The 10,778-nt window shown below is 51.2% G+C and overlaps 6 protein-coding genes across 10 annotated transcripts in view; 2 read left to right on the top strand and 4 right to left on the bottom strand.

The window, feature by feature from the left end:
* Positions 1-1,541: 1,541 nt before the first annotated feature.
* On the top strand, positions 1,542-4,344 carry PPTG_23073 (hypothetical protein; the record flags this gene model as incomplete). The annotated part of the gene is made up of 11 exons (XM_008908231.1): positions 1,542-1,660; positions 1,729-1,815; positions 1,880-1,948; positions 2,011-2,108; positions 2,168-2,246; positions 2,317-2,440; positions 2,509-2,576; positions 2,893-3,510; positions 3,580-3,624; positions 3,707-3,926; positions 4,004-4,344. Exons 1-11 carry the CDS (start codon positions 1,637-1,639, stop codon positions 4,342-4,344), a joined length of 1,773 nt encoding a protein of 590 aa, XP_008906479.1. The 5' UTR covers positions 1,542-1,636.
* Positions 4,345-4,441: 97 nt separating this feature from the next.
* Positions 4,442-6,007, bottom strand: PPTG_12034 (hypothetical protein; the record flags this gene model as incomplete). Its single annotated transcript, XM_008908230.1, has 1 exon — positions 4,442-6,007. One exon carries the CDS (start codon positions 6,005-6,007, stop codon positions 4,442-4,444), a length of 1,566 nt encoding a protein of 521 aa, XP_008906478.1.
* Positions 6,008-6,079: 72 nt separating this feature from the next.
* Positions 6,080-7,339, bottom strand: PPTG_12033 (hypothetical protein). Its single transcript, XM_008908229.1, has one exon. The coding sequence runs from the start codon at positions 7,229-7,231 to the stop codon at positions 6,224-6,226; it is 1,008 nt and encodes a 335-aa protein (XP_008906477.1). The 5' UTR covers positions 7,232-7,339; the 3' UTR covers positions 6,080-6,223.
* Positions 7,340-7,438: 99 nt separating this feature from the next.
* Positions 7,439-8,854, bottom strand: PPTG_12032. 2 transcript variants are annotated; one of them, XM_008908227.1, is made up of 4 exons: positions 8,682-8,854; positions 8,473-8,603; positions 8,069-8,377; positions 7,445-7,935 (listed from the first exon to the last, which is right to left on the bottom strand). In XM_008908227.1, exons 1-4 carry the CDS (start codon positions 8,769-8,771, stop codon positions 7,608-7,610), a joined length of 858 nt encoding a protein of 285 aa, XP_008906475.1. In that variant the 5' UTR covers positions 8,772-8,854; the 3' UTR covers positions 7,445-7,607. The 2 variants fall into 2 exon arrangements, with proteins under 2 accessions (XP_008906476.1, XP_008906475.1); XM_008908228.1 differs by having other exon boundaries at positions 7,439-7,935; positions 8,473-8,854.
* A 141-nt stretch (positions 8,855-8,995) lies between these two features.
* Positions 8,996-10,778, bottom strand: part of PPTG_23072 (hypothetical protein) — a 2,785-nt gene continuing 1,002 nt past the window's right edge. For 2 of the 4 annotated variants that reach the window (XM_008908224.1, XM_008908222.1), the window contains 2 exons: positions 10,609-10,769; positions 8,996-10,532 (listed from right to left, as the gene is read on the bottom strand). In XM_008908224.1, coding sequence (XP_008906472.1) covers positions 10,460-10,532; positions 10,609-10,769 — 234 coding nt within the window. In that variant the 3' untranslated portion in view covers positions 8,996-10,459. Of the gene's footprint in view, positions 10,770-10,778 lie in introns of all 4 variants that reach the window. The other 2 variants (XM_008908225.1, XM_008908223.1) reach the window with 1 other exon arrangement.
* On the top strand, positions 9,525-10,378 carry PPTG_12031 (hypothetical protein; the record flags this gene model as incomplete). The annotated part of the gene is made up of 4 exons (XM_008908226.1): positions 9,525-9,594; positions 9,735-9,822; positions 9,911-10,216; positions 10,303-10,378. The coding sequence occupies 4 exons, from the start codon at positions 9,525-9,527 to the stop codon at positions 10,376-10,378; spliced, it is 540 nt and encodes a 179-aa protein (XP_008906474.1).

Genomic DNA, 10,778 nt, shown 5'->3' with positions numbered 1-10,778 from the left:
CGTACCCTCAAGTGAGTACTTCGTCCCCTTCAGACCAGGGACACGTGAACGGTCGTTCACTTAGAGTTTGTAAACTCTAGAGGAAATAAACTTCCTCTGCACAAGGTGCTGTGTGACCCCGTCACACCACCAGTACCCAGACACCGACAAACGGAAGGGTCCCCCGATGATCCGTGATCGGCTGAACTTGGTCACCTTGTGTACCCGTCGGTAGGGCAGGATCTTGCCCCACACTGAGCGTCGGATACAAAAACGCACCGTGTCTGGCAGTCTCCTGCATGTTTGATCTACCTCGTTGCGCGCCGTATTAGCTCCTGTTCCACGCTGCATGTTGTTTCGCTCTTCATGTGTTCCTTTCTGGTATAATTTCGGAAATTGACGAGTTTCATTTAGTAGTACAGTACTTCGTACTTAACAGAATTTCACTAAATGCGGACCTGCTGAAATTTTTGGATATATTGTACGGGCATAATTTTTGCAATCATTTAACGCAAACATATATCACTAAAGCGACCACTAATTTCCAACTATTTGTATGCAAAAAATATACACGGTTGCTCAACTATTTTTATATGTAAGGAACTGGCATGAAAGGTAAAGTTGAGGATGGGTTTGCTCACGAGAATCATTGTGAACTTCCTGGCCATATCACATCAAAAAAATCGAAATTAAGACAAAAAATTAAGTAAGCGCTAGTTGACTAGTGTTCAAAATCTTTTCTCTGTCTTTATATCGCAGGTATCCAGACACTGTCATATAAGCTGCTCAAAGATGAGAAACGACTGCATGAATTCACTCTTCTTCACTAGGTACGTATACATTCGTAATTCTAACACGATCCGATTTGAGCGTGAAAGTCCCTGCAAACTCCAGTTTTACTCGTTCGGGGTGCTTGATAAGATAGTTATGAACAGGAATCATCCCTCAAGCCTGTGCCCTTTCACGAGGCAGTCGTCTTCACAATCATAATATTTGGCATTTAACATGTCATCAATCATAATATTTGGCATTTCACATGTCAAGCCATAATATAATTGGGTGCCGTTATATGGCTGAGAATGCTAGCTTGAAGCGACGTGAGCTATTTGCAGCACAACTTGACATCGGAAGTCGGAGGTCACTCGACATTTCCAGCAGAAACCACCCGGAACGCCGTCGACGACAGACCAAAAGGCGGGCAATGTCGAGGAAGCACCACTATGTACCCAAAAAGGAGGCTTCCGACAGCTTCGAGGAGCTATCGGCCAAGCTCACAGCTGATCTACGCAACCATGTGCGCTTCATGGCTGACTACCCCGTGCTTTCGGACGACTGGATCCAAATGGCTGAACAGATTCATCGCATCGGTAACATCACTGAGATGGAGAGACAACTGCCAAAGAAGCACGATGCTACGCTTTGGGAGTGTGAGGAAATCGCCCTACGGTGGGTGACCAACTGTCAATTTTGTTGCTCTAAAAGTGTTGACCGAGAATATCAATTCTTGTGATTCAGTTACCTTCTCGAAGACGGCAAGCTGAATTTGTACGTGTTAGTGCAGTAATGGCTTAGAACAATAAGGGTGCTGACAAAGTCGAGTTTATGGGTATGTAGATGCCTGCGCAATCTCGTGGAGTACAATAACTACCTCAAACGGATGATCGAGCGCGGCCCTGTGAAGGTTGTTAGCTTCGCTAGTAATACTCCACGATAATTCGTATTTACTAAAGTTGGTGTTGACGAGCGCAGACTGAGACAATGGCAACACTGGAGAAATTCGAGCATGGCATGGGCTTGACATTGAAAAATGCGTGGCTTCATGCCGAGGCAGTGCAGGTGAGATTATAGCTCTTACTGCACAGATATCTATTGTTCTAAGCTAACGATGTTATTTTTCCAGACCACCGACCTTCCGCTTCTGATTGAATACATTCACGATATTTTAATCTATTGCCTCGAGCGCCCAGACGTACGGCTGCTTTATTTCGTCGAAATCTTTAATAGTGACATTAATTGTCTGTTGATGAGCAGTATCTGCCGAACAAGAAGATGGACAACTGCCAAGAAGTCACAGTCATTCACTTTCTGCTCGGATTATGCAGACAGCTAGACTCGATCGATGAATCACGGTGAGTGCGAGTGTGATTTTACGATATTACGGTTCGTTCTAATGTTTGCTGTTCATCAGAGTCATGCCGTTGCTGGCGGAGAAGCGTATTTTTGCGCTACTGGCAATGCATTTAAGCGCACACATCAACCTCTTGAACGTACGTGAGACCTACTACTGTAGTTATGGAGGCCAATTGCCAAGTTTACGTTTCTTCTTTGGTTCTCCAGGCGGCAGACGTCGGTGTTGGTGCCGAAGTGCTTGCACTAATCTGCAGTACAGAAGACTTTGACTCACACGATGACTATTACGTGGATTCGCCCGAAGCCGAGTCCGCACTCCTTTCCTTTTACGGTGGGTGACCCTTGCTGCTTTTTAATCATTGCTTGATCGACAATCTCAGTTTTTTTACAACGCAACAGACGACTACCTCGAGGAGGCAACAGAAGACCTCGACACGCGCAAACGATTGCGCCCACTGCTTGACGCGGTGCGGCAGCTCAACTGCAGCCGCAAGTAGTTCAGCTCACACCTCGTATGCTCTTGTCGTGTTGGGTAGTAGCTCGGGGACAAACAAACGATCTATAGGCGACCAAATTACAAAAAAATGAATTTAACAAATTGAAGTGGCTCGTCACTCGAGAATGGTACAATGTACCACTTATCCACCGTCCTCTAATCAGGTTAGATTTGCGATTCTGAATCGAAGCAGCCAAGAAGCGTCGCCGCCCGGACTTGCCGCCGTGCGCGGCGCCTGCACCGCCTCCCGCAGCCTCCGGACCCGTCTCACCCGCGTCAACTGCTAGGCCGCACCCGTTTGCAGCTACTGTCCGACTGCTATGATCTCTGCTGCCAATGAGAACAGCAGCAGCACATATGAGCCGACGGTGTACACGTTGCTGCTGACAGGCATGTGTCTGCTGCTAGCGCTCTTCCTGCTGACGCGGCTGCTGGTGGCGCTACGCAATAAGAACAAGCTGCTGGCCTGGTCTACGGGGTTTTACGTGTTGTGTCTGCTCTGGACGGGTGTGCGTGCCGCCTACTGGATCATCATGTCGGCGCAGTCTAGTATGCGCTACCTGACGCTCTACCTGCTCTACTGGTCACCCACGCCCATCCAGTTCGCCAACTTCTCGCTGCTCATCCTGTTCTACATGCAGGTGCTCACTGGTCAAGAGTGGCGCTCTAAGTGGCGCAATGTCTGTCTCCCACTCTATCTACTACTCACCATGACCATGGCCACGTTCACGGTAGTTTGGGCGTTCAATTCGTCCAATGACATATCCAAGGCAGCGCAGCAAGGAGATGAATACGACCAGGAATTCTCTAGAGTATCGGACGTCAGTGTACAGCTGAAGTACTCGGCGTTCTCCTTCTTCCTGCTGAGTGTGCTGTTCGGCTTCTTCGGCTGGAAAATGGCCAACGTAGGAGACGTATCAGTGAACAATTATAAGAAGCAGAGCCATTAAGTTGCTATATGATTGCTGTAATAGGTGGAAAGCTGGAAGCGAAGGCGACTGCTGATTTCAAGGCCACGAGTACGCGGTGAAGCGTTGAGAATGAAGTGATTTGGTGTCAGAATTCCAGTGGTGCTAATGGCTGTTCCCATGTATTTTACAGAGTCTGGCAGTGATCAATTCGCTGTTATGTTTCATCTTTTTTACAAGAGGAATTCGGGATCTGGCAACGTCTCAAAGCTGGTTCCTGAGCATTTGGAACAACCTAGACATGAACGGCCGCGTGACCACAGTCGCCTACTTTGTGTTCTTCTGTTTCTGGGAGTTCCTACCTACAATACTATTGCTCTGCTTGATTTCATCGAAAGCTGGTGGGGTTGGAGGTAAGCAGTAGCATTTTCAGTCTTGGATATTTTGCGTGGTCACCAATCGAATTCGATGTATTTTTTCGTGGAAGTAGCACCAAAGCATGGGCCAGCGTCCCAAAAGTTACCTGATTACGGTATTTTCCACATCATTAACACTGGTGAGGGCAAGCTTCTGGCTGCAAGTCCGCTTGGAACAAGCGCCTATAGCTCCTATGGAACGCGAACCGAAGGCTCAGTTGGATTTGAGCAAGAACCCGAGCGTGAGCGCCCGCGATGGACACATGGGGGTGATCTCTTTCAAGATCCGTTGCGCTATGACTCGGACGATGGACCGATGCCGTCACCACGTCATTTATCGGATAGTTACAATAGCGACGCAAGTAACAGCAACTGCTACTACGATCGAGTACCAGGTCATTCAATGAGAACTTAATCAATTATCTTCACAATGTGTGTGCGGCTGTGTGGATGTGTTTAGCCTCCAGCACAGAAAACCACAATCTAATTACTTCGAAGTAATGTACTGTGATCTATCTACCTTTACTTATGCTTGTACGAGTTGGTACTCGCGGTACGAGAGGCATTCCACTCAGTGACATGCTCAATGACTCTTCGCCCATTGAGTTGCTATCTGCTGTAGCTCGTCCGCTATGTCCACTGTGCGGTTCCGTCGCGAAATAAACCGCAGTGGATCGTTGTTTTTCCCTTTGGTTTGGGCTGCGCGAGTGTTTGGGCGGTGGCTCTGTAGTCTCTTTGGGAAGTTCCCCCTGCATATCGATAAAGCTGTTGGAATGATTAATCTTGGCAAATACAAGACGAAGGACTCGTTCCCGGTCTTCCCAGCCGAGCTGGCGTAGATCTACTTTTTCAGTGAAGTGTTGCGGCGGTCCGGGTGGTACCGAGCTTTGGCGACTGGTTGGGGATGTTAACTTCGGGAATCTCAAGCTGGGTTTAATTCCATGTGCGCAATTCACCTCTCGATAGTAATTTTCAGTCTCCCGTTCGTGTTTCTCTTTGCGTTCCTTTTCAATCTCGCGTTTGACGTGCTCGAGGGAGTCCAAAATAAATTGTTCAACATCCGTTCGCTGGGTTAAAATGGTTTGCGCTAGTCGTCTCAAGTTCCGTAGCTCGCGATTTTTGAGGCGCAACAATTTCCGCAATCCTTCCACATCCAGCGTCAACTCCTCGCGCTCCCGTTCGTGACGAGCAGCATGGGCATGAGCATCCCACGACGCTGCAGCCAAACCTACACCAAGTTTCTGTTCAGCTTCTCGCAGACTAGAACGTAACTGGGTGAGCTCTCTTGCCTGTCTTTGAGCTTGTTTGGCAAACTCCGCCTCCTTTTGGACTTGGAGTTGCAGCTCCACATTCAACGTCTTTGCTCGAGTTTCGAACTGCTGCTTCTCACGCTGCAACTCTTCGGTCATTTGCAACTGGAAGCGCAGTTCCTCGCCCATACGCTTGTTATCCGTCACGATTTTCCGCGTGTCAGCGTCCAGCCCATTGCGTGCGTCCTCCTTGGCCTGCTGCTTGACGATCTCAATCTTTTTCTCATGTTCTTTCTGTAGTCGAGCCTTCTCCTCTAGAAACTTCCGTTCAAGCGCGCTGGTTGTATCGCGTGCTTGTTCTCTCTCCAATGTCAACTGCGTTTCAAGATCCTTCATCTTTGCGGCGATACTATCTTTCATTTCTCGGAAGAGCTCTAGCTGGTGTAGCTCTTCACGCAGATAGAAAATCTGCTCCGATGCAGCCTCTTCCTTTGCTGTAGCCTGCTGGATGAGATGCTGACGTTCAGTATCGCGAGCTTGTTGCATCTGTTCCAGTGCGAGTGCGTGACTCAAACGCGCTGCTGCGAGTTCTTCGCTCAATTTCGTGAGTTGCTTGTCTCGCGTCTGGATCTCCTTCTGGAAGTAGGCCACGAACTCGTGTGTCTCCTGTTCGCGTTTATCATGCCTTGCACGTAGCTCGGCATCTTCATCTTGTAATTGGGCTACTCGAGCTGCCATCGCCGCTAATTTTTGCTGATCTACTTGCCGGTTGAACAACTCGGCCGCTTCATTGTCATCGCCTGCTGTAGCAGCAGCGTCGGCCTCCATGGCTAACTATCAATGCAACTCGTTCACTGCTATGCCTCACCAGTTACCTCAGGTGCTGTAATATGGCCTAATGAGGGAGAGCTATCTTTGGCTCGCAACACGATGGACTTATTATTAGCTAGACCACTAAGAATCAAGATGAGGCTAAAAGCGTGTGGGGTCTATTATATCGCGTCTTCTTGATGTTGACACTTCTCCTCGCTGAACGCGAGACTCTCAGATGCCCTTATTGTACGTGACCACGCGTACAGGTTGACCGTCTTGCTTGCGCATTGCGTGCTGCAGTTCTGGTTCCAAGTACTTACAGTCGAGTTGCGCTGTCTGACGGAAGAGTCCGAAAGTTAGCGGCACCGAAAACTGGATAGCACAACCTACGAGTCCCAACAGTGTAGGCACACGCAGCCATCGCGTCTTTGGTCGCGTGAAGAGCGTGCTGTGCTTTTCGATTCGCGAGATGATGAGCGGTGGGAGCAGCAAGATCGGAGCTGCAGCAAAGATTCTGCCAGCAGCGCACGAGGCAACCGCCAGTGCGCCACATCTCCTTGACTTGCCGACGTAGTCTCCGTTCTCGTCGTATACGTGGACGCCCTTGAGATACTCGCTCTGCCTCATTACCGCCATGTTAAGCAGATCAGCTGCAGCAACAGCAGCGAATGGACCCATGCGAGCAACAGCAGGGGCCCATTTGACGTCCGTCATTCGACTAGCTAAACGTCGGATGCCGAGTGACGCCCCCACAGAGCTTGCAGTAGCGCCTACGTACGCCACGAGACGCTGTTCCGCCGTGTCTTCGTTGGAGGCGTTGCGGTTGGCATAGTAGTGCAGAGCGTTGTAAGTCTGGTTAAGCCACTGCGCGAAGATGGTGGTTTTTGTGCTGTTAGCCAGCAGCATGGCACCGTCCATGATCATGTTCATGGGAACGATCATCGAGGCACGAAGCGGTGTGAAGACCGGCGCTCCAGTGTCCGGGTGGAGGATGGCATGTGTCACATACTGCGCGTGCTGGAGCTTGTCCGGGTCCACAGTCTCACCGCGACGGTGTGCCTCCACCAACTGCCACGCATCCTGCAGTGCGTGATCCGTCGTGAAGGCGGTGCGGAAGTCCAGCATGTAGAAGGTCTTACGGACCCGTCCAAAATACGTGTCCTCGTTCGGATCTGCTAGCTTGATGTGCGTCTCCGGCGCGCTCATGGCTGCTGGCAGCATATCCTTCTCCCCCTCCATGGCAGTTGGTCACTATAACAACTGGAGCGTGCGTGGTCAATAGAGATGAGTGCCCTTCGTCAAGGGAGGGAGGGAGAGGTGATGGGCCTCGCCTCGACGACGTCAACGTCATTTGTGTATTTGATTAAGTACGAAGCACAACTTCAACAACCGACTTGTGTAAAAGTGGTGTGCCTGCGACGTGAGGGTGACGTTGCAGGGCAAAGATCTTCTGGCAAAATGCGTGACACGATGGGTGCATTTTGAGCCTTGCAAAGGCAATCAAAAGCTTATCATGGTTAAGCCTACTCGCTGTCCTTGGTGGCAGCTCACTACTACTTCAAGTACAATCCTAGCCTTGCTTTCGCATATCATTTTTTTGTGTTGTCCAAGTGCCTCACTGAGTCTTCTTCGCTGCTCCTGCGGCGGATTTTTTGGCGCTACGCAGCAGGTAGCGCTCGATGAAGAACTTGAGGAAGAGCGCGAAGTAGCTCGAGTACATAATGATGCCCCACTTGAGATTGTCGGGGTCCACACTGCACTCGTCGCCCTGCTTCATGTAGTACACGTTGAGGCCACACACAGCGACGCCCACGCCCATCTGGCTCAGCTGGAAGATCGTCACGAGACGTGCCCAACGCGGTCGGTAGCCACACGCCGTAAGGAAGTAGTAGAAGTACATGACAGCGTGCACCGAGTAGTTCATCGCCACAAAGTAGAGGCCGCTGCATACAAGAGACGACAAAACGACGCAAAGCCCAGAAGGTCAGCACAATATGCTCAAGAGGATAGAGAGCACATAGGCCAGCAGGTTGCAGTCCCCTGCACCACCAGAATGGCTTCATAAACATGACTTACCTAGCCGAGAGGGTAGCGAAGGCGTGCCAGCAGAAGAGCAGCACGGTGATGTGGTGGTACCAGTGCAGGAAGATGAGCGGCTTCTTACGCAGCACGATGAAGGCCGTGTCCACGAGCTCAGGCACCTTGGAGAAGATGAAGAGCATGATCCAGAGCGCCACGGGACCGTGGCCGTAGTGAGGCGTCGGCGGGGCGCATACCGAGTGGTACACACCGCGGCGGTAGATGGTGTGGATGAGGAAAGGCACCGTTCGGGAGGCACCGATGGCGCTGAAGACGGCCAATCCCAAGTTCCAGAGCGCTAGCGGGCTGTAGTGCAGCAGCGATAACAAGCGTATCTATCGTCAGTTTCGTCTCGCATACAAACTCCAAGAGAACGAGAGTCAGCAGGACAGCAAACGTACACTTTGAGGTTGAAGGGCTTGAGGTCGCGCATGATGCGGCGGCCGGCGAAGCACATGACGCAGTAAGCGGCGCACAGCGCGACGGCCATGCCCATCGACTCCTTGCAGAAGCCTGGCTCCCACGAGATCACCTGGACAGATCGAGATGTCACGAATCGTTAGCGAAAGGCAAGAGCAGACATACTTGCATCGTGCGGCTACGAACGCACCCAATCGCGCTCGTACTGGGACGGGTACATCCAGCGCAGAGCTGGCACCTCGTCGTGCAGCTTGGGCACGCGTGCAAAGGTCGTCTCCATCGTGAGTTAGTTGGATTCTTTCTGTTCTTTTCGATGCCTGCTACTGCCGCGGTCCGAGGTCTTTTGTGTTGTGTGACGCTCTTGGCCGGGCGGTATGCTTTGCGCGATGCGCCCGTTGCTGCAACCGCCTGTGAGATTTCCGAAATCAGCGACAAATTTCTGAAAAAACAAGCACAGGCGGATCGCTCATTCTGGGACGCATTTGTAACGCAGCCAACTTAAATGGGAATGGAAAAAATCTTTCGAGAGATTTGATTGGCTGGGATAGCTTTCAGACGAAAAAAACCCATTAACTTTTTAATGGGTTTTTTCTTCAAGAAATTGTCTGGATGCCTGAAGTATCCATTGGGTACTAAGACGGCCGACTGTCCTCATTTGTCCTCATATTACGGCACCTCTGTCCTCAAATAAGTTTGTCCCAATTCGGTACGTAATCAATCTGTTCATGTACTACGCTTGTCAGCGGTTCTGCGAAAAGCCGCCGATATTTCCGATATTTCCGAAAATAACCAAATCCACTTTAAGATGGCTCGAAGGCAGACTCCGGCCGCACCTCTTGCTGTGCTGCTTGCAACGCTGCTCCTCACACTGCAGGCCCCGCAAGCTCCGCTCGCTCAGGCAAGTGAAGTCCTGCATATCGCCGCGTGATGATGGAGAGACGGAGGGCAAGGCTGGCGCAACCGCGTAATCACTCCCTCCCGTTTCGTCGCATCGGAAAGTGGGTTTCGCACCCACCGCGCGGTGGTCTCTGCTATGCACTCGCGACTGACGTGGCTTTTGCTTTTGAAGGTGGCGCTGCCCAAGGTGCATCAGGTCTCGGCAGGTAAGTGCGCCTCGACGCCGCAACTTCGCGCGACACTCCATTGCCGAAAAGGAGGGCAAAGTGTCGTCCGACGTCGGCTGCAGCGAATGACCTCCAAGTGCACGATGACAAGCTGATAGTCTAATGTTGTGTGGAGGAAGGATGTTTGCCTGATCAAGTGAAGGCTTGTCGGATGGACTGCCCCGTGCAGTACCAAGACCCGCGGCGTTACCTCTGTCCTTGCTACAGGTGGCGTGCTGATGGTGGCGATGGTTTTTGGCTGTCGGAACTCCTGATGTGTTTGCTGTTGCTGTTGGTGTTGTGTCGTGTTTGACAGTAAATTGGGCCAGTGTCTGGTGCGTATCGGCTGCAGTATGAAGCAGCGAGTGGACGTTGCCGCATTCTGCTCGCGGCGCGGGTACTGCAAGGACGGCTACTGCAACTTCCGCGCTGGAGACCTCACGCCGAGAGGTGATACCCGCCCAGAGGTGTTCGAGCTTACGTCAGTGAAGACACCTGGCACGCCCTGCATCGACAACTGCTGCCCCACTTGGACTAACTGCTCGCAGGACTCCACAATGCTGGCCTTGCGGAGCCCCGGTCGAGTTTATCGACAAGAGGAGCTACTGCTACCACCACGAGAGTATGTTGGCACCTTGAGAATAGCGCGCAATTCAAGATATGCGCTTAGACCTGCTGAATTTTGTGCGTTGCTGTCTTTGTTCATAGGGGCGACCCCAGACTGGGTGTGAACCAAAACTACGACCGCATGCCGTACAGTATCCCGCTTGCGAATCTGCCGTAGCCTGAAAGCGGACGACATGCACAACAAGCAAGCATTAGCTTACTTAGACATAATGGCCGCACCCGTTTATCGTTGTGCACACTAAAGCACGCGGCAATGTGTTCTACTCGGAACCAACTGAAACGCTGGGCTGACGAAGCATTTGCAGTTGCATCTAACGTGCACACACGTCCACAAGACGTTAGGTCTAATTGAACAGATCAAGAGGGTGGCAGCTTTGCAAAACGTACTTGACTCCGATCCAGTTCCACGAGCCTAGCTTGGCCTTGCATGACGGGCAGAGCAATTTGCCGTCGTTATTCGTCATGAAGGTAGGGTTCATTGTCATCCACTGCATCGGTTCAATAAAAATGCCGGCACATATTCCTCCTGTGGCTGGTGTGTGTGTCAACTGCAAGCA

Source organism: Phytophthora parasitica (assembly GCF_000247585.1).
Source record: "Phytophthora parasitica INRA-310 unplaced genomic scaffold supercont2.29, whole genome shotgun sequence".
NCBI classification, from domain to species: Eukaryota; Oomycota; class Peronosporomycetes; order Peronosporales; family Peronosporaceae; genus Phytophthora; species Phytophthora nicotianae.
The sequence above is the reverse complement of the archived record's forward strand: the minus strand, read 5'-3'. Positions and strand labels throughout refer to the sequence as shown.

Coding starts and splice junctions, on each gene's coding strand:
- PPTG_12033 (XM_008908229.1), bottom strand. CDS start 7,231: ATGGAGGGGGAGAAGGATATGCTGCCAGCAGCCATGAGCGCGCCGGAG.
- PPTG_12032 (XM_008908227.1), bottom strand. CDS start 8,771: ATGGAGACGACCTTTGCACGCGTGCCCAAGCTGCACGACGAGGTGCCA. Junction 8,604..8,681: donor CCCAGTACGAGCGCGATTGG/GTGCGTTCGTAG, acceptor CGATCTGTCCAG/GTGATCTCGTGGGAGCCAGG. Junction 7,936..8,068: donor TTCGCTACCCTCTCGGCTAG/GTAAGTCATGTT, acceptor TCTTGTATGCAG/CGGCCTCTACTTTGTGGCGA.